The sequence below is a fragment of the Pongo pygmaeus genome, chromosome 21 (genome assembly GCF_028885625.2).
Source record: "Pongo pygmaeus isolate AG05252 chromosome 21, NHGRI_mPonPyg2-v2.0_pri, whole genome shotgun sequence".
Classification (NCBI taxonomy): Eukaryota; Metazoa; Chordata; class Mammalia; order Primates; family Hominidae; genus Pongo; species Pongo pygmaeus.
Genome location: NC_072394.2, coordinates 66284060 through 66306461, shown reverse-complemented (window position 1 = coordinate 66306461; position 22402 = coordinate 66284060). Strand labels below are relative to the sequence as shown.

Genomic DNA, 22402 nt, shown 5'->3' with positions numbered 1-22402 from the left:
TATTTTAAACAACATAGACATCTAACAGCTGGGTGTGGTCTAGGTGGGAGGGTTAGGCCTGGGGTCTCCCTGAGATGGCAGTAAGGCTGGGGCTGGGACTCGAGCTGCATGTGGGCTGGAGGCCTCAGCTCCTCCATGGGGCCTCCCCACAGGGCTGCTGAGGGCCCAGAGCCAGTCCAGAGAGCAAAGAGCCAGGCGTGCTGACTCTGGGACCTGGCGGCCACTTAGCCATTCCTGCCATATCCTGGTTGGTGACAGAAGGGACTTGGGGTCCCAGCAGCACCAGGGCCACGGGCAGGTCCTGCCGGTCAGAGGGGACTCGTGGTCTGAGCAGCACCAGGGCCACAGGCAGGTCCTGCCAGTCAGGGGACCCAGGCTTCCAGGTCAGCTGTGCCTGGATTTCTCCAGGGGCTGATGGTGGAGTCACCAGGCCCTCCTGCCGTCCAGGGCCAGGCAGGGTCTCACCCCTTCCGCCTGGCACATCATCGGGGCATCTCTGGTGTATGAAGGGCTGGACGGGGCGTGGGGCCCTGGAAGGGTGCAGGAAAGGACCCCCACCCCCAGCCGCCTCCGCCTCCGCCTCCGCCTCCGACGGCGCTGGCCCTTCAGGGAGGGGCGTCCTCCGCTCGCTGGTGCTTCCTGAGGTTCCCTCGCAGCGGGGCTGAGCTGTGGCTGGAGGCGGGGCAGGGCGGGGCGGGGCAGGGGGCGGTGAGGTAATTTCCGCGATCAGCGTCAGTGCCCGGGCCAGAATCGAAACTGAGAGCTCCTGGGCAGGCTCGGCAGGGCAGGCAGCTCCAGGAGGGTGAGCGCGGGGGTCCCAGGGAGGCGGGACCGGGGGCGCGGGGGTCCAGGAGGGTGAGTGCAGCTGGGGGCGCAGAGTCCCGGGAGCCGCAGACCCAGCCCGGGGCAGTGCAGCCCGTCCGGGACCAGCGCCCTCCGCAGCAAGCCCCAGCCCTGTGGTCTCTGCACCCACTGGAGCGCAGGATTTTGGGGTCTCGGCTCCCGTCCTTTCTGGACGGCAGACTCGGATGTTTTCTCAGAGGGGTCCACGGGGAGTGCCGGGTTCTCATACTGAAGTCTGTCTCCAGTCTGTTGCTTTTAAACTTACTCTTCTTGTCGCATCCCAGCTGAGGTGGGGACCCGGGGACCCATCTCTTCCTGGCACCCTGAGCTCTGGTGGGCACTGTGCCCTCCTCTCCGTGAGGCCCCTCCCCAGGTGCAGATGTGGAGTCCTCTTTTCCTGGGGGCCAGTGGTCATTTAATAGAAAAGGAGGTGCTGTGTCCTTAGAAGAGTCAGGAGCCTGAGGCCCTGGGGTGCACAGGACCCCCGGCTGGGGCAGAGGGGTGCGGCCTCCTGGGGGCGGCACTGTGCCGAGGGCTCTGCCCCCTCCAGGGCTCCACAAGCAGTCACCTTGGCTCCTTCTAGGTGGGGCCTGAGACCCTTCAGGAGGGAGGGTCTGGCTGTGTCCGGGTCAGTGAGCCCTGACTCCCTGACAGGACACAGCTACTGCCAAGGCCTCCACTTGCTTGGGCATCAGAGTGGGCAGAGTCCCAGCTCCTTGCTTGGTGGAGAGGCCGTGCTTCTGAGCTGGGCCTGGACCAGATGTCCTCTGGCCTCAGTCTCACCTGCTCCTTCTGTCACAGGCTTCGAACCGTGGCCAACAGTTCCAGTGGACCGCGTGGACCCGTGAGCTCAGGAGCCTCAGACGCCGCCCCGGAGAGCCAAGCTGGTGTTCGAGGTGGCGCCTCCAGGGTCCAGCCTGCTGCCCAACAGCCCCACGGCCACCAGAGGGCCATCCCTGGCCCGGCTGTGTGCCCTGGTGGACCTGTGTCTGGGCTGCTCCCACTGCACCCAGCGGCTCAATGAAAGCACCTATGTCCTCCGCAGGGTGGAGCATGACTGCTCCCGTGAGATCCTGCTGGCCCGCTTTAAGCAGGCCACCAAGAGCAAGGTCTGGCGCGTGGTGGGCTGCCGGCCCACCTTCCCGAGGCCCCTGTGCTACCAAGTCTGCCGCTACTACAGCCCTGGGCTCGGCTGCCGGCGCCACCGAAACCGGTGCACCTTTGCCCGCAGTCGTGAGGAGGCCCTGGTCTGGACCTTCGAGCGTCAGCACAACCTCCAGCGCCTATGGCTGAAGGCGGAGGTGCAGGGTGGCGGGGCCCAGGGAGGGGCAGGCCGGGCGGCCGACGCCATCCTCACAGAGTTTGGCGGCCGCTTTGAGCTGCTTTGCTCCCTCTGCTTCAGGTGCTCTCCCCCACGCGTCTGTCGCGTGGACCCCCAGAGGCAGTGCCCTGAGCACGGAGCCTGCCCCTCCCTCCTGGCCCACGTGAGCGCCGAGGGCCGCCGCAAGCAACAGTTTGTGGCGGTGAGGCCGCAGCCCCGGGCCGGCCAGCCTCCTGCCTACTGCAGGTTTGTGGGGCGTGGGCAGCCGTGCTGGCGTGGGGAGTCCCGCTGCCAGTTCGCACACAGCGCCGTGGAGATGGCTGTGTGGGAGGCCGAGCAGCTGGGTGGCCTCCAGCGGGGGGACCTGCTCACACCCCCTGCCCCTGATGGCGACGGGCGCACGGCCCCCCTTGGCCAGCCCCCTGGAGCCCAGCTGTACTGCCCGGCCTGCTTGGTCACCTGTCACTCTCAGGAGGCCTTCGAGAACCACTGCGCATCCTCGGAGCACGCACAGATGGTGGCCTTCGACCAGGCCGTGCCCTGGGAGCACCGTTCCCCACCCCCGGGACTCTCCAAGTTCGAGCTCTGCCCAAAGTAAGGATGCTCGAGGCAGGAGCTTGGAGTAGGGCAGGAGCCCACCGTAGGCAGAGCCAGAGGCTCCCAGGAGCTTGGAGCGGGGCAGGAGCCCACCATAGGCAGAGCCAGAGGCTCCCAGGTTCAGTGGACGGGGGCCTCCCTGCCACCTGCTGAGGGCTAAAGCCATGTGGCCTCTGAGGACCTGGATAAGGTTCATGTTTGGGAACCGCTTGAGCCAGGCCTTGTCCTGGGAGCACAGGAGTGGGTGGGACAAATAAAGCCCCTGCTCCCTACAGAGGCCAGTATTGGGCTGAGGGGGTCCCGGCCTTTGAACTCAGCACGGTGGCTGTGCCTCCGTGTAGCCCTGCCGACCTCCCTGTCCCCCAGGCCTGACCTCTGTGAGTATGGGGACGCCTGCACCAAGGCGCACTCAGCACGGGAGCTGCAGGAGTGGGTCCAGCGCACGCAGGCTGTGGAGCTGCGGGGGCAGGCGGCCTGGCAGGATGGGCTGGTGCCCTACCAGGAGCGGCTGCTGGCCGAGTACCAGCGCAGCAGCAGTGAGGTCCTTGTGGTAAGTGGGCCCTGGGAGTGGGTGGGGTGGGGTGGGGTCCAGGCCTCCTGCTGAAGGCTAGACTTCCACACAGCTGGCAGAGACCCTTGATGGAGTGCGTGTCACCTGCAACCAGCCCCTGATGTACCAGGCCCAGGAGAGGAAGACCCAGTACAGCTGGACGTTTGCCGTCCACTCCGAGGTGAGCGGAGAGCAGCTCCGACTGGGCGGAGGGAGCCCTGGGGAAGTGGTGACCTCAGCCCGGGCAGACGTCAAGAGCCTGGGTCGTGGAGCTAATACCGAGGCACTGCCGCTCAGCGCCTGGGTGACCTGCGGCAGGTCCCTTAGCTCTCTGCCTCAGTCTCCTCACCTAGAGACAGGGGGGCCAGGACAGTCCCACCTTGGCAGGGTTACTCTATGGAGTATATGGGTTAAAACAAGGATTTGGCCAGGTGCGGTGGTTCACACCTGTAATCCCAGCACTTTGGGAGGCCGAGGCAGGTGAATCACCTGAAGTCAGGAGTTCAAGATCAGCCTGGCCAATATGGCAAAACTCCGTCTCTACTAAAAAAAAAAAAAAAAAAAAAAAAAAAAAAAAAATTAGCCAGGCATGGTGGTGGGTGCCTGTGATCCCATCTACTCGGGAGGCTGAGGCAGGAGAATCACTTGAACCCGGGAGGCGGAGTTGTAGTGAGTTGAGATCGCGCCACTGCACTCCAGCCTGGCAACAAGAGTGAAACTCCGTCTCAAAAACAAAAACAAGGATTCACCAGGGTCTGGCACCTGGAGAGTGGGTGGTGAGGCCTCAAGCTGCCCACATTGCCCCACGGGACATCCACAGGGGCCCCAGGAGGGTTCAGCCACCCCCATTTAGCACAGGAGGAAACAGGATGACAGAGGCCAGGTGGCCTGCTTGGGTTCTATCCAGGAAGTGGCAGGGCCGGGACCTGAACCCTGCACTTGGGCTACGCTGGCCAGGCTGCCTCTCGGGAGGGTCGGGGGAGCCCTGGGCCCCCCTCACCGTCCGGCCTCCTCTCCAGGAGCCCCTGCTACATGTGGCCCTGCTGAAGCAGGAGCCAGGAGCCGATTTCTCTCTGGTGGCTCCCGGCCTCCCGCCAGGCCGGCTCTACGCACGGGGCGAGCGCTTCCGTGTGCCCAGCTCCACTGCCGACTTCCAGGTGGGAGTGCGTGTGCAGGCCGCCTCCTTCGGCACCTTTGAGCAATGGGTGGTCTTCGACTTTGGCCGCCGGCCGGTGCTGCTACAAAAGCTGGGGCTGCAGCTGGGCCAGGGGCATCGCCCAGGACCCTGCAGGAATCTGGCGCTCCGCCACCCTGAGGAGATGGAGCGCTGGCACACTGGCAACCGCCACGTGGTGCCTGGCGTGGAGCGGACGGCCGAGCAGACGGCCCTGATGGCCAAGTACAAGGGCCCTGCCCTGGCCCTGGAGTTCAACCGCAGTGGCCTGGCCTCGGGCCCCATCTCGCCAACCAACTATCGGCAGAGGATGCACCAGTTTCTGTATGAGGAGGAGGCGGCTCAGCAGCAGCTGGTGGCCAAGTGAGCTGGGGGCAACAGGAGCGGCTGGGGGTAGCAGGAGCAGCTGAGGTAGCAGGAGCAGCTGGGGCAGTGGGAGCGGCTGGGGCAACAGGAGCGGATGGGGGCGTGGACTTGGCAGCGGGGCTGGCAGCTGTGGCCCCTTGAGCTGACCCAGGCCATTCTGCCAGGCTGACCCTGCGGGGCCAGGTGTTCCTGAAGACGGCATTGCAGACACCAGCGCTGAACATGCTGTTCGCGCCTCCGGGAGCGCTGTATGCAGAGGTCCCCATCCCCTCCTCCCTGATGCCAGACACAGACCAGGGCTTCCTGCTGGGCCGGGCGGTCAGCACAGCCCTGGTGGCCCCTGTACCCGCACCCGACAATACAGTGTTCGAGGTGCGGCTGGAGAGGCGGGCCAGCTCGGAGCAGGTGCTGTGGCTGCTGCTTCCGGCCCGCTGCTGCTTGGCCCTGGGGCTGCAGGCTGAGGCCCGCCTGGTCCTGGAGGTGCAGTTCCAGATAGACCCGATGACCTTCCGCCTCTGGCACCAGGCAGTGGACAGACTGCCTGAGGAGCAGCTGGTGGTGCCTGACTTGCCCACCTGCGCCCTGCCCAGACCTTGGTCTGTCCCACCCTTGCGGCGTGGCAACCGCAAGCAGGAGCTGGCCATGGCGCTCATCGCGGGCTGGGGCCCTGGGGATGGGAGGCGTGTCCCCCCGTTACTCATCTATGGCCCCTTTGGCACCGGCAAGACCTACACGCTGGCCATGGCCTCCCTGGAGGTCATCCGGAGGCCTGAAACCAAGGTGCTCATCTGCACACACACCAACAGGTAAGCCCGAGCCTGGCCTGCCCCCCACCTCACCTGACGCCCGGCCCAAGTCTACACTGGGCAGGCAGTCACCCCCTGGATGTGCTCCAGTCCTCTGATTCTGCAGGGACATTCCCCGTAGCCGACCAGCCTTGGGCTTTGGCTTTATCAGGCCCAGCTCAGGGCACCAAGGATGGCCGGGTCTGCTGTTAGGTGAGGAGCTGGGTGCCTCTGTCGGGGCCCTGGCCCAAGGAGTCATGGGGAAAGCTGCAGCGTGGCCCTCCCAGCAGTTCTGGGGATGAGTCTTGTTTTTGGTTTTTATAGAAACACAGATTTTTGTCCTAACCACAAAGTTCCCCTTTGGTTTATGTGGTTTCCTCTGGTCCCTGCCACCACCACCTCCCCAGGCCGGGGCCTTCCCATCCCTGCCCAGTGGGGAGGGGAGGAAGAGCCTGGGACAGTGGCCATACGTCCCGGGCTGATTTCTGGATTGGGGGTTCTGGGGGCCGGGGAGGCGCAGGTGTCTGCAGTGTCAGAGGAGCCGCCCGGCTCACCCAGGTGTTGCCCGAAGCCCTCCGTGGCCTCTTGCCCCTTGGACTCCTGACAGCGGGGACACCAGCGTTTGCTGCTTACCTCTGACAGCCAGACAAGGGCTGTGCTCAGGGGCAGCTCAGCCGGGCACACAGTAGGTGCTTTAGTGGAGAGCACTGAGGTCCCCAGCAAGAAGCCCATGAGCTCCTCCCCTTCCTGCAGCGCTGCTGACATCTACATCCGGGAGTATTTCCACAGCCACGTCAGCGACGGCCACCCTGAGGCCACTCCTCTCCGTGTGATGTACACGGACCGGCCACTGAGCCAGACGGACCCGGTCACGCTGCAGTACTGTTGCCTGACCGACGACCGCCAGGCCTTCCGCCCGCCCACGTGGGCAGACCTGGCGCAGCACCGCGTGGTGGTCACCACAACCTCCCAGGCCCGTGAGCTCAGGGTACCAGTCGGCTTCTTCTCCCACATTCTCATTGACGAGGCGGCCCAGATGCTGGAGTGTGAGGCCCTCACCCCGCTGGCTTACGCCTCGCACAGCACCCGCCTCGTGCTGGCGGGTGACCACATGCAGGTCACACCCCGGCTGTTCAGTGTGGCCAGGGCCCGGGCGGCCGAGCACACGCTGCTGCACCGCCTCTTCCTGTACTACCAGCAGGAGACGCACGAGGTGGCGCGGCAGAGCCGCCTGGTCTTCCATGAGAACTACCGCTGCACGGAAGCCATCGTCAGCTTCATCTCACGGCACTTCTACGTGGCCAAGGGCAACCCCATCCACGCCAGGGGCAAGGTTCCGCCCCACCCCCGGCACTACCCGCTCATGTTCTGCCACGTGGCGGGCAACCCAGACCGGGACATGTCCATGGCGTCCTGGTTGAATCTGGCTGAGATTGTGCAGGCCATCGAGAAGGTGCAGGAGGCCTACAACACCTGGCCCAGCTGCTGGGGCGGCCGCGAGCAGAGGCACATCTGCGTCGTTTCCCACGGTGCCCAGGTAAGCCCAGCCAGCCCGGGACAGCCCCCGACTGCACCCCTGCGGGGGGAGGGGAAGCTCTCCGGCTGATGGACGAGCCCCTGCCTCAGTTTCCCCATCTGTAAGAGAGGGCTGCAGTATTTGCCTCCCAGGGCTGATGTGGGACTCAGCCCCTGAGGTGTCTGGAGCTTGGTGGGGGTGCCCTCTCCTTGTCGGGGGTGGTCAGTCCTCACTGCGTCCTGCGCTCATCCCCGAGCTTGGTGGGGGTGCCCTCTCCTTATCGGGGGTGGCCGAGTCCTCACTGCGTCCGGCGCTCATCCCCGGCCCCGCTGCGTCTTCAGGTCAGTGCGCTGAGGCAGGAGCTGAGGAGGCGGGACCTAGGCCAGGTGTCTGTCGGCAGTTTTGAGATCCTGCCAGGTGGGTGACCAGCGGGGCCAGGTGCTGCCAGCTGCCCCAGGATACCCCGGGTGGCTCGGCCCACTCCTCAGCCTGGCATCGGCAGGGGTGTGGCTGGTCCCACCGTCTTGCGCACCCAGCCTGACCGCGTGTCCCCTGCAGGGCGGCAGTTTCGGGTCGTGGTGCTCAGCACGGTGCACACCTGCCAGAGCCTGCTCACCCCTGGGGCACTGGCCCCTGAGTTCTTCACTGACGCCCGCGTGCTCAACACCGTCCTGACCCGTGCCCAGTCCCAGCTAGTGGTAGTGGGGGATGCCGTGGCCCTCTGCTCCTTCGGGGCCTGCGGCAAGCTCTGGGAGAGCTTCATCCGTGAGTGCGTGGAGCGGCACAGTGTCTGCCCCGAGGGCCTGTCCATGGAGCAGGTGGAGCAGGGTGTGGCGCAGAGACGGCGCTGGCCCCTCCAAGGCACACGGGCTGGGGCAGCGGGGAACTGCGAGGCTGCCCCAGAGCCAGTAGGGGACCTGGCCGAGGAGCCGGCGGCTGTGGTGATGGCCACGGTGAAGGCAGAGCCGGGAGATGAGGCTCTGAGCCCAGCATCCCGTGACATCACGGCAACCACAGCACAGACGGAGGCTGCGGCAGCACCAGCAGGAGACGCAGTGGAGGAGGACGTGGTGCCTGGGGCCTGTGCAGCAGGAGCGGCTGCTGCAGCGGGCGTGGAGTCCACGGAGCCCGAGGATGCAGACGCTGACTTCTGGCCGTGGGACGGGGAGCTCAACGCTGACGACGCCATCCTACGGGAGCTTCTGGACGAGAGCCAGAAGGTGATGGTGACCGTCGGGGAGGATGGGCTGCTGGACACTGTCGCCAGGCCCGAGTCCCTGCGGCAGGCCCGGCTGTACGAGAACCTGCCCCCGGCTGCGCTACGGAAGCTGCTGCGCGCGGAGCCCGAGCGGTACCGCCACTGCACTTTCGTGCCGGAGACCTTTGAGCGGGCGTCAGCCATCCCGCTGGACGACGCCTCCTCGGGCCCCATCCAGGTCAGGGGCCGCCTGGACTGTGGGATGGCCTTCACTGGGGACGAGGTGCTGGTGCAGCTCCTTTCGGGAGACAGGGCGCCCGAGGGGCGGCTTCGGGGCCGCGTGCTGGGCGTGCTGAAGAGGAGGAGGCACGAGCTGGCGTTTGTGTGCCGCATGGACACGTGGGACCCGCGCATCATGGTCCCCATCAATGGCTCCGTGACCAAGATCTTCGTGGCTGAGCTGAAGGACCCATCGCAGGTCCCCGTCTACAGCCTCCGGAAGGGCCGGCTGCAGCGTGTGGGGCTTGAGAGGCTCACGGCAGAGGCCCGGCACAGCCGGCTCTTCTGGGTCCAAATCGTCCTGTGGCGGCAAGGCTTCTACTATCCGCTGGGCATCGTCCGGGAGGTGCTGCCTGAGGCCAGCACCTGGGAGCAGGGCCTCCGCATCCTCGACCTGGAGTACAGCTTGAGGGTGCCCCCGTCGGACCTGGCCGCCATCACCAAGGCGCTGCAGAAATACCACACGGAGCTTGGCCAGGTTGCCGGCCGCCGAGAGGACTGCCGCGCCTCCTTGACCTTCACTGTGGACCCCCGGGGCGCCTGCAACCTCGATGATGCCCTCAGTGTCCGAGACCTGGGTCCCAGGTGCGAGGTGGCTGTGCACATCACTGATGTGGCCAGCTTCGTGCCCAGGGACGGGGTGCTGGACGTGGAGGCCCGAAGGCAGGGTGCTGCGTTCTATGCCCCCGGCAGGGAGCCAGTGCCCATGCTGCCAGCCAGCCTCTGCCAGGACATCCTCAGCCTCCTGCCTGGCCGGGACCGCCTGGCCATCTCCCTGTTCCTCACCATGGAGAAGGCCAGTGGCCAGCTGAAGAGCCTGCGCTTTGCACCCTCCGTGGTCCGCTCTGACCGCCAGCTGTCCTACGAGGAGGCGGAGGAGGTGATCAGGCAGCACCCGGGTGCCGGCCGTGAGCTGCCGGCCCGCCTGGACTCCGTGGACGCCTGCGTCGTGGCCGCGTGCTACTTCTCTCGGCTGCTACGCCAGCACCGCCTGCAGTCCGACTGCTTCTATGAGCAGCCAGACGAGGACAGCACCCTGGGCTTCCGTGCGGCCCACATCATGGTGAAGGAGTACATGATTCAGTTTAACAGGCTCGTGGCTGAGTTCCTGGTGGGCAGCGAATGCACGCGGACGGTCACGCCTCTGCGGTGGCAGCCAGCACCCCGCAGCCAGCAGCTCAAGGCCCTGTGTGAGAAGCATGGGGACCGGGTTCCCCTGTCACTGCACCTCGGCCACCACCTGCACGGCGGCGGGGGCAGTCCCCCTGACACGCGGCTGCACCTCCTGGCCTCCCTCTGGAAGCAGGTCCAGTTTGCTGCCCGCACCCAGGACTATGAACAGATGGTGGACTTGGTCACCACGGACGACATGCACCCGTTCCTGGCTCCTGCAGGCCGCGACCTCCGCAAGGCCCTGGAGCGCTCGACGTTCGGCCGCTGCACCCGGGGCCACCAGCAGCAGGGTGGCCACTACTCGCTGCAGGTGGACTGGTACACATGGGCCACCTCACCCATCCGCAGGTACCTGGACGTGCTGTTGCAGCGGCAGATCCTGCTGGCGCTGGGCCATGGGGGCTCCGCCTACTCTGCCAGGGACATCGATGGGCTCTGCCAGGCCTTCAGCCTCCAGCATGCGCTTGCCCAGAGCTATCAGCGGCGGGCGCGCAGCCTGCACCTGGCCACGCAGCTCAAGGCCCAGCCTCTGGACAAGCTGGGCTTCGTGGTGGACGTGGAGGCAGGCTCCCGCTGCTTCCGGCTGCTCTTCCCCAGCAACCGGGAGACGCTGCCTGACCCCTGCCCCGTCCCCTACGGCTCCCTGCAGCTGGCCGAGCACCCCCACGCCCTGGCAGGCCGGCCAGGCCTGCAGCTCCTGTGGCGGCGCCGTGTCTACTCAGTGCAGGGATCCAGCCCGCCCTTGCCACTGCCTGGCACTGTGCTGGACCCACACACCTGGGCCGTGGAGACGGCCCTGTGGAAGCAGCTGCTGGCGCTGGTGGAGCTGCAGCGCTGGCCGGAGGCAGCTGCTCTCATCCAGGAGAAGGGCGAGGCGTCCCAGCGGCGGGAGCTGGTGCAGGTGCAGCGGAGCCGCTGTGGCCATTTCCTGGAGGTGGCCTGGGAGCTGGGCAGCGGGGACACCCTGCAGGTGCAGCTCGGCGCCAGCCTGCAGCACGGCTTCCTGGTACCGAGCCCTCAGCTCTGGACGGTGGCACCGGGCTTCAGCCTCTGCCTGGAGCACGTGGAGCGGCCCGGAGACTGCTTCTCCGGCCGTGTGTACCGGGCCCCGCGGGACCGGTACCGCGACGTGGATGAGTACGCCTGCGTGTGGGAGCCATTCTGCGCCCTGGAGTCGGCCACCGGCGCGGTTGCCGAGAATGACTCTGTCACACTTCAGCACCTGAGTGTTTCCTGGAAGGCGTCGCGGACGCCGCAGGGGCAGCTGCAGGGTGCCTTCCCCCTGGAGGCCGCCTTCGTCGAGGAGAACTGTGCCGACATCAACTTCAGCTGCTGCTACCTCTGCATCCGGCTCGAGGGGCTGCCGGCTCCCACGGCCAGCCCATGCCCAGGGCCCAGCAGCCTCGGCTCTGGCCTGAATGTTGACCCCGGCACGTATACCTGGGTGGCCCACGGGCAGACGGAGGACTGGGACCAGGAGCGCCGGGCAGACCGGCAGGAGGCTCCCAGACGGGTGCACCTCTTCGTCCATCACGTGGGCATGGAGAAGGTTCCGGAAGAGGTGCTGAGGCCGGGCACCCTGTTCACCGTTGAGCTGCTGCCCAAGCAGCTTCCTGATCTGTGAGTGGCTTCCACCAGCAGAGGCTGGGCTGGGGGACCACCCCGGGCCCCTCACTTCCAGGAGGGGGGACCTCGTGGGGCAGCAGTCCCCTTCCTGGGAGTCCTGTTGGTTTTCCAGTGTCTGCCTTCACCCCCAGCCGCAAGGAGGAAGCCGTGCGTGGACTAGAGGAGGCGTCCCCGCTGGTCACCAGCATCGCACTGGGCCGACCTGTCCCGCAGCCCCTCTGCAGAGGTAGGTCTGCCCCACCCCTCCACCTTCCCCTCTGGCCCCCAGCCCCACCCTGCATGAGTGCTCAGGGAGGCCGCCCCCTTCTCAGTGATCCCCAGCAGGTTCCTGGAGCGGCAGACCTACGACATCCCCGGAGGCTGCCACAAGCTGAACCCCAGCCAGAACGTGGCGGTCAGGGAAGCTCTGGAGAAGCCTTTCACGGTCATCCAGGGCCCACCAGGTAGGGCCCACGCCGGGGGAGCCGCGGGCCTGCCTTGAGCCGCCTTGGGCCACAGGGACCCCGGGGGTGGGCTACAATCTCCTATTCTCCGGCTGCAGGTACAGGGAAGACGATCGTGGGCCTCCACATTGTATTCTGGTTTCATAAATCAAACCAGGAGCAGGTGCAGCCTGGAGGCCCCCGCCGTGGGGAGAAGCGGCTGGGGGGTCCCTGCATCTTGTACTGCGGCCCCTCCAACAAGTCGGTGGATGTCCTGGCAGGTGCACCGGGGTCGGCGGTGGGGGCCTCTGGGGAGCTGGCACGCAGGGCAGGACTCACATCCCCCAACTGCCCTCAGGACTGCTCCTGAGAAGGATGGAGCTGAAGCCCCTCCGTGTGTACAGCGAGCAGGCTGAGGCCAGCGAGTTCCCAGTGCCGCGCGTGGGCAGCAGGAAGCTGCTCAGGAAGAGTCCCCGGGAGGGGAGGCCGAACCAGAGCCTCAGGTGCGCCCGCTGTCTTTGGGGCTTGGGCGGAGTGGGGCCGAGCTGTCCAGACAGTCCTGTGTAGGTGGGTCTCACTGAGCTCTGCCCCCGGGATGGCCCTGCGTGGACGGGGCTCACTGTGCCCTGCATGTCCCTGATGTCTCCCAGGAGCATCACCCTGCACCACCGGATCCGGCAGGCCCCCAACCCGTACTCGTCGGAAATCAAGGCCTTTGACGCCCGGCTGCAGAGAGGGGAGCTCTTCTCCAGGGAGGACCTGGTCTCGTAAGTGGCAGGGGCCGGGGGGTGGAGCTGCTGCAGCATGGGGGCCCTGGGGTGACACGCAGTGTCCCCGTCAGGTACAAGAAAGTCTTGTGGGAGGCTCGGAAGTTCGAGCTGGACCGGCATGAGGTCATCCTCTGCACCTGCTCCTGCGCAGCCTCTGCCAGTCTCAAAACCCTGGACGTGAGGCAGATCCTTGTTGACGAGGCAGGCATGGCCACGGAACCTGAAACCCTCATCCCCCTGGTGCAGTTCCCACAGGCTGAGAAGGTTGGTGGGGGCGGGGTGTGGGCAGCATGAGCAGGCGTCCCTGGCACAGTCTCCCACCTGGGGTGCCCTGTGTGTGCAGACGTGGGTGTCGTCTGGGGCTGGGGTCCCTCTGGGTCTAGGGGTGTCAGGGCCAGGCCTGCCCATTCCTCCAGGTGGTTCTTCTCGGAGACCACAAGCAGCTGCGGCCTGTGGTCAAGAATGAGCGGCTGCAAAACCTGGGTCTGGACCGGTCTCTGTTCGAGCGGTACCACGAGGACGCACATATGCTGGACACTCAGTACCGCATGGTGAGCCTGCCCCACTCAGTCCCCAGCTCACCTGCAGCCCCTGGGGGGCCACAGCCCCACATGGCAGCTCTGGCGCCTCTGACCAGCGCACATCCTTGCCTGCAGCACAAGGGCATCTGTGCCTTCCCCTCTGTGGCGTTCTACAAGAGCAGGCTGAAGACGTGGCAGGGCCTGAGAAGGCCACCCAGTGTCCTGGGCCACGCTGGCAAGGAGAGCTGCCCTGTCATCTTTGGCCACGTGCAGGGCCACGAGCGGAGCCTGCTGGTGTCCACGGACGAAGGGAATGAGAACTCCAAGGCCAACCTGGAGGAGGTGGCTGAGGTGGTGAGTGTCTGGTGCCTGTGAGTCAGGGAGGGCTTCCTGGAGGAGGTGGCTGAGGTGGTGAGTGTCTGGTGCTTGTGAGTCAGGGAGGGCTTCCTGGAGGAGGGCAGGAGAGACACAAGGGTCCGCTCCACCTGCCCCCTCGGCCCTTCAGGTCCGTATCACCAAGCAGCTGACCCTGGGGAGGACCGTAGAGCCCCAGGACATCGCCGTCCTCACGCCCTACAACGCGCAGGCCTCTGAGATCAGCAAGGCCCTTCGGCGAGAGGGCATCGCCGGGGTGGCCGTGTCCTCCATCACCAAGAGCCAGGGTGAGGCTGGGGGCTCGTGGGTGGGGCCAGGACGGCAGGTGCAGGGGCCGCAGGGCCTCACCTCCCATCCCGCAGGGAGCGAGTGGCGCTATGTGCTGGTGAGCACCGTCCGCACCTGTGCAAAGAGCGACCTGGACCAGCGGCCCACCAAGAGCTGGCTCAAGAAGTTTCTGGGCTTCGTTGTGGACCCCAACCAAGTGAACGTGGCTGTCACGCGGGCCCAGGAGGGGCTCTGCCTGATCGGTGAGGGTGGGGCTGGGCTCTTCCAGGGCGGGAACACAGGTGAGGCCAGGGCTGGGCTAGGGAGCCGCCGACGCCCGCCTGACTCCCGCCTGACCCTGACTCCTCCCACCTGACCCTGGCTCCTCCCACCTGACCCTGGCTCCTCCCACCTGACTCCTCCCACCTGACCCTGACTCCTCCCACCTGACCCTGACTCCTCCCACCTGACCCTGGCTCCTCCCACCTGACCCTGGCTCCTCCCACCTGACCCTGGCTCCTCCCGCCTGACCCTGGCTCCTCCCGCCTGACTCCGCCCACCTGACCCTGGCTCCTCCCACCTGACTCCGCCCACCTGACCCTGACTCCTCCCACCTGACCCTGGCTCCTCCCACCGGACCCCCGCCCTCACAGGAGACCACCTCCTTCTGCGCTGCTGCCCCCTGTGGCGTAGCCTCCTGGACTTCTGCGAGGCTCAGCAGACCCTCGTGCCTGCCGGCCAGGTGCGCGTCTGCAGGAGGCCAACTATGCCTTCCTGAAGAGCCCTCTCCACCCGCAAGGTGCCAGGACTGGGAGGGAAAGTCCAGGGCCCCCCACCCTCCGCCATCAGCCTGCCTGGGCCGGCCTGCCTCCTGGCCTCAGGATCTCCCTGGGGCGGGAAGTGGGGGGACTTGGAGGAGGAACGGCGAGGGCCGGTCCCCACACTCCTGCTTCTCCTGGGCATCTGGGGACAGGGACACCTCTCAGGGTGGCCAAGAGGGGCTTCCTTGGGACCAGTGCAAGGAAGTTCTGCTGTCCCTGGGAAGTCTCAGAACCAGGAAGGAAACCCTATGGAGGCTGCCCTTTGACCTTTGGACGCCACCTGTAATCACTCTGGGTGGCGTCTGTGGAGTTCAGGTTTATTTTCTATTTAAATGAAGTAAAAGCCAGCATCCTGCCGGGCGCGGTGGCTCACGCCCATAATCCAGCACTTTGGGAAGCCAAGGCGGGCAGACCACCTGAGGTCAGGAGTTCGAGACCATCCTGGCCAACATGGTGAAACCCCGTCTCCACTAAAAATACAAAATTAGCCGGGCGTGGTGGTGTGCACCTGTAATCCCAGCTACTTGGGAGGCTGAGGCATGAGAATCGCTTGAATCCAGGAGGCGGAGGTTGCAGTGAGCTCTGATGGCACCACTGCACTCCAGCCTGGGTGACAGAGCGAGACCCTGTCTTAAAAAAAAAAAAAAAACCAGCATCTGTTACTGGAACAGAGACCTCAGCCCAAGCTCAGGAAAAGGAGACCTCCCTGGGAGAGGGGGCCTTTTTCCCCACCACCACCGCCTGTGTCCTTCAGGGGCTGCTGGAGGGCAGCCCAAAGCCAGGGGCCCACCCCGCCCCACCCCACCCCGCCCTCTGCAATGTGAAAAGCCTGCATTCTTCCCGTGGGCTGTGCAGTGGGCTCGGGGGTTGGGGGGTGCTGGGGCGATGCTTCCACCCTGGACTGAGCGTTCCGGGGCAGCCTGCTCGGCTGTGTCTGTTTCTCGTGCGCTCACCCGCTTCAGCGCAGCTCTGCCCCTGCTGCTGCCTCCAGTCCTGAGGGAGGGGCTTACCCCACCTTCTACATTCCAATTTTTATATCTTTGAATTATGTGATTAAATATTAATTTAATGATAAAACCACTCTGAAAGCTCTTCTCACTTCTGGGTGTTTTGAGGTCTGGCTGGGGGGCAAAAGTGGATGGTCACTGTGCTTGGGACGCAGTTGTGGAGGCTGTCAAGGGCCCACCGCAGAGCGCTGGGTGCAGGGGCGTGGGGAGGGCAGCGACCCCCCCTGCAGGGCTGGTGGCTCCGGCTGCCCGTGTGGGGAGGGGAGGGCCGGTGCCTGGTGTGGTGAGGACAGGCCACAGCTCCAGAGCTGCTCTGGTGTCACCAGGCTGGCCAAGTCCAAAGTCCCTGAGGCCACCAGCCTTGACTGTCCTGCTGGTCCCACTTTTAAAACTGCTCCCCAGGACCCCCTGGCCGCTGTGGACTGGGGTCCCTCCACACCTGGCCCATTTGTGGCTGCGTCCACAGGTCACGGGGGCTATGGTCACTGTGGGAAAAGAGGTTCTGGGCGTCTGTGGAGGGAGGGGCGGAGCATGGAGTCTCCAGGACTGCGGCCTCCTTGGTGTGCCGGACCGGCCCTGCCTTGAAGACCATGTCTATTCTTGGGCTGTCATGAAATAGAGTAGTTCTGCAATAGCTTGAGAAGTGCCTGCAGAGAGGATGAGAAGGCGCCTCTAGGAAGGGGGACTTGGGGACCTCACCAGCCTGCAGCCAGGGAAGGCTTCTGGGAGGAAGGGGCAGCTGCGGCCCTGAAGGTGAGCGGTGGGGGGAAGCAGGGGCTGGGCGCCTAGCAAAAGCAGCTGATTCTGGAGGAGAGCGGGAGCTCAGGGCCAGGAAGGCCCTTGAGGAACAAAAGGTGGGGCGGGGCACGGAGGGGCACGGCTGAGCTGCTCACAGCCAGGGATCCCCGGTGGTGCTGCTGCCTCCTCGGGCGGGCGTGCTGATGAGCACTCGAGGCTGGGCAGGGGATGGTGGGGAGGCATCACGGCCTAGGAGTGTCATTCTCTGAGGGAGCCCCCCAAGCCAGGGAGGTGGGTAAGGAAGGCGGGAGCCGGGTCATGGTGATGCGGGTGGCAAGGAGGGGCGGGGGCTAGGACCGCGGAGGCCCTGTGGAGCAGCTCTCGTTGTCATCGTTGGACCCGTAGGTGTCAGGGGCTGGTACTTCTTGCTCCAGGCTCAGCTGTCTTGGGAGGTCCAGCCTGTGGCTCCCCCTGGGAAAGAGCAGGAGCAGAAGGCCTGGGGCTTGGCATGTTTTAAGCCAGGAAAAACACTGGTGGCTGCTGCCTTTAAAACATAAATAGGTTTGTTTCTTTAATTCTGTATGTGCATTTACACTCTTCTTTATTAGTGGATAACCATTAGAAAATCATCTCTCGGACAGAGTGGCTGAGGGCGGGCCCCTCCAGGGGCTCCGGCTTGGTCTGCAGGGTGAGGCTGTCCCTCCAGGGCTCGTACACCAGCGTGGAGGTCTCGGCCCTCTTGATAGTGAACTTATAGGATCGGTTGGGCAGCAGGTTTCGGACGTCGAAGGTGCAGGCAGCCACGGGGATGACGCCACACTGGGCGTACTCCTGCTGTGTCCGCGGGTCCAGCAGCCTGAAACGCAACTCATACTGCTCCGACGTGGCCGGCTGGATGGTGACGAACCAGCGCAGCCGGGCCCAGTCCTGGTGAGCCGCCGACTCCTTTCGGTCAAACACGACAGGCATCTTGGTGCTCAGCATGAGCCAGATGTGCGGGATCTTGGAGGCACTGACATCAGACACTAGGCGGTGCTTGACGTGCAGCCGTCCCGGCACCATCATGGTCAGGAAGCTGTCCATGACAGCTGACACGTCCGCCAGCCGCCGCTCCACCAGCGCCCAGTCGGCCAGGAAGGGCCGCGGGTCTGGCGACTGGAGCAGGGCGTCCAGCTCAGCACGGCCGTGGTCGAGCTGCTCCAACAGGTCCCCGAGCAGCAGGAGCTGGATCTTGGTCTGAGCTGTGCCCACCTTCTTCATGCGCTGGAACTTCCAGGGGTCGATGAGCTGGAACAAGGTGCTAGGCAGCACCAGCGGGTTCTGGTCGCCCAGGGCTAGGTGCTTGGGCAGGACCTCGATGTAGTAGGAGCACTTACGCAGCAGCTGCATGCGGGCGTGGTGGCGCTTGAGCAGGTGCGGGCTCAGGTCCGAGGTCAGGAACTCACGCAGGGCATTGCGGCGCTCGCTGTAGGTCCTCCACGCCTCTGGCTCCAGCAGCTGCTGGTCATCTGCCTCCTCCTGGTCCAGGAAGGACTGGGGATTGCCCAGCTTCATCTTATCCAGGCCCAGGCCTGCCACGTGGGAGCTCATTATCCGGGAGCTGGGGGGAGGGCTGGGTGTCAGCTGCCAGGCAGGCTGGCCTCCCCTGGGCTGTGGCACGTTCGGGGGATGGATTCAGCCCACTGACCCCATGCTGGGCCTCTGTCCTTCCTCGGGGGCACAACTCGCTGGGAAGAGGCTGCCTGGAGGGCTGGATGGGCAGGCTACAGATCTGGACAGTTTATACTTAGGGGCAAAAACCTCTACTGACAACCAGTGGCCTGTGGGACGGGACAGGGAAGAACTAGGACTGCGGACTTCTGGCCAGAACGGCCAGGGCAGAAACCCCAGCCCTGACCTGTGGCCTTGCAAGGGCTCCAGTTCCTAGCCCTGCTGCTGAAAGGGGTTGCTGGCACCCCTCAGGGCCGTGGAGAGGGGACGGCGTGGTCCTAAGCAGCACAGGACCCCCCTGGGGGACATTCGCGGGCCATCCTCCCGCTCCAGTTCTCCCTGGGGACGCTCCAGGCCTCACCGCAGTTGTAGAGCACAGAGACAGGCCTCACCAAAGACTAGGCCAGCTGGCCAGTCAGCATGGGAGGAGGGCGGCCAGGCCTGGGCCCGGAGGAGCAGCCCTCCTCCCACGCTGTGGGCCCTCGCTGTGGACCCGGGATCCTGTCCCTGGTGAGCTCATGGACTCCACAAGCAACACTCCATTTCCCAGATGGAGCCTGAGGCTAAGAAGCTTGGTTCTTGCTCTCATCCAGGGCTTCAGCCCAGTGCTGAGCCGAGTCTGACCCTCTGTCCGTGGGTGCACCGGCTGAGTGCAGCTGTGGCCCCAGGCTCTGCCGCAGCTCCCTGGAGAGCAAGCCGCACCCCTGGTTGCTGCCCCGGCTCCCAGCAACCCTGGAGATCTCAGGTTGTCACAGCCACTTGGGCCTTGGACGAACCACAAATGAGAGCTAAGCAGTTGCTGAGTTCCCCAAGGCCACACAGGTACGTGGTGAAGTCATATCTGCCTCACGCCCAAAAGGGCAACCCTTGACCTTCCCGGGGCATCGGGGCGAGAACAGGCCCCTGGGGACAGCAGGGAGTGTGTCTGGGGTGAGGTGCCAGCTGAGAGCAGGACCCCAGGACCCCAGGCCTAAGCCCTGCTCTGGCTGGAGGCTGGGGCGGATTTCACCGCTGGAGGGAAACCGTGCCTCTGTGACGTGTGAGGGATGTTTTCCAGTCTCCAGCAGCTGCCCAGGTGGAAAACCCAGAGAGGCTGATCGTGAACCCGGAAAGGTGGTTCTGAGCCCCTCGATGCTTCCTACACACCCCTGGTCCCAGGCCCGCTTCCCTGAGACCACCAGGTGCCCGCACTCTACCCCCTCCACCACACTCCCCTTGGCTCCCCTGGCCCGGGCCGACCTCCCCGGCCGCTCTGCCTGCCCCTTACCTTCTCGAGACCCCCAGCCCTCCTCTCCCGGCCCCCGCCGCCGCCCCAGGCCCGCGCCCACTTGCCCTGCCTCTGAAGCGGAGCCGCGCGCGGACTTGCCAGAGCCCAGCCTCCCTCCGCACTCCGCGGGTTGCCCTGGGGACCAGCGGCCTTTGTGACGCTGCGGCCCGGGGGCGGGGCGGGGGTGGGGACCCAGGACCCCGAGCCGAGTAATCTTCCATCCGCTTCGCTTCCTGGAGAGCCCCAGACTTCTAGGGGCCCGCGTCCCCGACTTGGGAGCCACCGCGTGTGGCTGGTCCAAGAGCCAGGCTCCAAGTGGGGTTCCCGTCCCGGAGTCCTTGCGCGGGCACACCACTCCCCACGCACCCCCGGCTTCCGTCGGGGCGCAGGAGCCTGGGGTGACTGGGAGGGAGTTCCTGCTCAACCCCCCAGTCCGAGCGCACTCCTCGGGAATCCCTCGGAGGAATGTGGGAGAGAGGCAGTAACCGGTGACCTGGCGGATGGACCACCCAGTGCCTGGACAGAGGAGAGGGGCGGCTCCGCCCAGCAAGGCCCCGCCCATTACAGATGCCGCCCATTACACGTTCCTCCCACCACGGGCTCCCCCCACCGCAGGCTCCTCAACCACAGGCTCCTCCCACCGTGGGCTCCCCCCTCCCCCGCAACGGCCCCTCCCATCAAGGCTCCTCCCAGCGCAGGCTCCTCCCACCACGGGCTCCTCACCCCCACGGCCCCGCCCATCATAGGCTCCTCCCACTACAGGCTCCCCCACCACAGGCTCCCCCACCACAGGCTCCTCCTCCTACAGGCTCCTCCCACCACGGGCTCCTTCCACCTGGGGCTGCCCAAGCTCAGGCACCGACCTGACTCTGGATAAATGGGGTCTCCATAGCTCCAGGGAGCCCCGCAGGGGAGCTCTGAGGCCATCTGGTCCCGTTTGTATCTGTTCAGTTGGGCTCAAGGCCTCTGGGATCCCCCCCTTCCCCCACAGCACACCCCAGCTAGCTGGGGGTCTCCTGGGGTCACAATCTCAGACACCCCAAGGTGCCCCTCCTTCACCTTCAGGAAGATGCTGGAGGAAGACACCCTTTCCATCCTCCTCATCTCCACCCCCACGGAGGTCAGTGCTGGGGCCTCTTCCAGGATGGGCGTCTTTGAGCCCCTACCAGGCTGTTCTGTAACCTGAGCCTCCCCCCTCCTCCCGGTGACCCCACCCTGGAAGAGCTTTCCCTTGGTGCATGGAGGCCCCGGGGGTTAGGCCTGGCAGGAAGTGGGTGGGTGTGGTTGGTTTTTTTTTGAGATAGCGTCTTGCTCTGTCACCCATGCTGCAGTCTCCACCCCCGGGGTTCAAGTGATCCTCCCACCTGGGTCTTTCTGATCCTTCGGGATTACAGGTGTGAGCCCCGCACCCAGTCCTGTTGGGTGCTGTTTCTGCCCTGCCCTCCCTGCCTGGGCTGGAACTCAATAAATGCCAGCTATTGTTATTGTTATTTAGGGCTCCAGGGGACAAAGCTGAGTTGTTTGGAGAAGGGGGTGCTGTCTGACGCAGAGGGTTGGGAAGCAGTAGGAGTTAGACCCTTACCCCCGGCCCTGCAGCCCACTGACAGAGAAGCGGGGTGGGGGCAGAGCAGCCTCCCCTTCTCTTTTGGGGCCAGGCAGGTCCTGGATGTCTCCCCTCTACTGGGCTCCAGCCTACCCCCTTTCTTTCAATTTCTGATTTCTAATCTAATTTTTTAAAGTTAAACTTTTGGCCAGGCTCGGTGGCGCAGGCCCATAATCTTAGCAATTTGAGAGGCCAAGGTGAGAGGATCCCTTGAGGCCAGAAGTTTGAGACCAGCCTGGGCAACATAGGGAGACCCCTGTCTCTACAAATAATTTGAAAAATTAGCTGGGTGTGGTGGTGTGCACCTGTGGTCTCAGCTACTTGGAAGGCTGAGGCTGGAGGATCACCTGAGCCTGGGAGGATGAGGCTGCAGTGAGCCAAGATGGTGCCACTGCACTCCAGCCTGGGTAACAGAGGGAGACCCTGTCTCTAAAAAGAATAATAATGGCTGGGCGCAGTGGCTCATGCCTATAATCCCAGCACTTTGGGAGGCCGAGGAAAGCAGATCACCTGAGGTCAGGAGTTCGAGACCAGCCTGGCCAACATAGTGAGACCCAGTCTCTACTAACAATACAAAAATTAGCTGGACGTGATCAAGACCATGGTGAAACCCTGTCTCTACTAAAAATACAAAAAACTAGCTGGGAGTGGTGGCAGGCGCCTGTAGTCCCAGCTATTCGGGAGACTGAGGCAGGAGAATGGCGTGAACCCGGAAAGTGGAGCTTGCAGTGAACCGAGATCACGCCACTGCACTCCAGTCCGGGCGACAGAGCGAGATTCTGTCTCAAAAAAAAAAAAAAAAAAATAGCTGGACGTGGTGGCGGGTGCCTGTAGTCCCACCTACTCAGGAGGCTGAGGCAGGAGAATCGCTTGAGCCCAGGAGGTGGAGGTTGCAGTGAGCTGAGATTGTGCCACTGCACTCCAGCCTGGGAGCAATAAGACAGAGGCCTGTCTCAAAATAAATAATAATAACAAAGTTAAACTTTTACTTTTAAGATAAGTATAGATTCACCTGCAGTTGTAAGAAGTAACACAGAGGTCCCGTTACCCTCTCTACCCCAGCGTCCCCAGTGGTAGCATCTTGCAGGACTGCAGTGCAGAATCACGCCAGCACCTTGACGTCGATACAGACGCAGGGCAGTGCCACCCCCATGGGACCCTGACATGTTCTTTATGGCCACGCTGCTCCCTCCCACCCCTCCCTAGCCCTGCAACTACTCATCTCTCCGGCTCTGTCTGGTCATTTCAAGAATGTCCTATCAGTGCGGGCTTTCAGTATGCAGCCTTGGGACTGGCTTCTTGGGCTCAGCATAGTCCCCTCCGTGCAGGGTCAACAGTCACTCCTGTTCACTGCTGGGCACCAGGGGCCAGTTTGTGCTCAGTCTTGCTCAACCCTGTTTGTGGCCACCAGGGCATGGGCAGTCTGTTGTCCCTGGTGGACAGAGCTTTGCATCTGTTGTCCCTGGTGGACAG

At 64.6% G+C, this 22402-nt stretch overlaps 2 protein-coding genes across 5 annotated transcripts; one reads left to right on the top strand and one right to left on the bottom strand.

Moving 5' to 3' along the window:
• The first annotated feature begins 722 nt into the window (after positions 1-722).
• On the top strand, positions 723-15681 carry HELZ2 (helicase with zinc finger 2). Of its 2 annotated transcripts, XM_054467514.2 has the most exons (20): positions 723-802; positions 1645-2758; positions 3128-3311; positions 3385-3492; positions 4331-4848; positions 5016-5657; positions 6390-7173; positions 7494-7569; positions 7711-11422; positions 11560-11654; positions 11740-11871; positions 11970-12131; positions 12209-12353; positions 12501-12617; positions 12692-12884; positions 13037-13171; positions 13277-13495; positions 13647-13803; positions 13879-14046; positions 14437-15681. In XM_054467514.2, the coding sequence occupies exons 2-20, from the start codon at positions 2481-2483 to the stop codon at positions 14559-14561; spliced, it is 7950 nt and encodes a 2649-aa protein (XP_054323489.1). In that variant the 5' UTR covers positions 723-802; positions 1645-2480; the 3' UTR covers positions 14562-15681. The 2 variants fall into 2 exon arrangements, 1 of the variants encoding a protein (XP_054323489.1); XR_010125207.1 differs by lacking the exons at positions 723-802; positions 13277-13495; positions 13647-13803; positions 13879-14046; positions 14437-15681 and having other exon boundaries at positions 1693-2758; positions 12772-12884.
• FNDC11 (fibronectin type III domain containing 11) lies at positions 15239-20803 on the bottom strand. 3 transcript variants are annotated; one of them, XM_054467515.2, is made up of 2 exons: positions 19327-20803; positions 15239-17949 (listed from the first exon to the last, which is right to left on the bottom strand). In XM_054467515.2, the coding sequence occupies exons 1-2, from the start codon at positions 19545-19547 to the stop codon at positions 16968-16970; spliced, it is 1203 nt and encodes a 400-aa protein (XP_054323490.1). In that variant the 5' UTR covers positions 19548-20803; the 3' UTR covers positions 15239-16967. The 3 variants fall into 3 exon arrangements, with proteins under 3 accessions (XP_054323490.1, XP_054323494.1, XP_054323491.1); XM_054467519.2 differs by having other exon boundaries at positions 19392-19851; XM_054467516.2 differs by lacking the exon at positions 19327-20803 and adding an exon at positions 18452-19288.
• Between the last annotated feature and the right edge of the window lie 1599 nt (positions 20804-22402).

What these genes read in the sequence shown, in the direction of transcription:
- FNDC11 (XM_054467515.2), bottom strand. Translation starts at nt 19,547, where the DNA reads ATGGAAGATTACTCGGCTCGGGGTCCTGGGTCCCCACCCCCGCCCCGC. An exon ending in GGGCTGGGGGTCTCGAGAAG is followed by an intron (nt 17,950 to 19,326) that starts GTAAGGGGCAGG and finishes CCCTCCCCCCAG; the next exon opens with CTCCCGGATAATGAGCTCCC.
- HELZ2 (XM_054467514.2), top strand. Translation starts at nt 2,481, where the DNA reads ATGGCTGTGTGGGAGGCCGAGCAGCTGGGTGGCCTCCAGCGGGGGGAC. An exon ending in CCCAAGCAGCTTCCTGATCT is followed by an intron (nt 11,423 to 11,559) that starts GTGAGTGGCTTC and finishes CTTCACCCCCAG; the next exon opens with CCGCAAGGAGGAAGCCGTGC. An exon ending in CCCGCAGCCCCTCTGCAGAG is followed by an intron (nt 11,655 to 11,739) that starts GTAGGTCTGCCC and finishes CCCCCTTCTCAG; the next exon opens with TGATCCCCAGCAGGTTCCTG.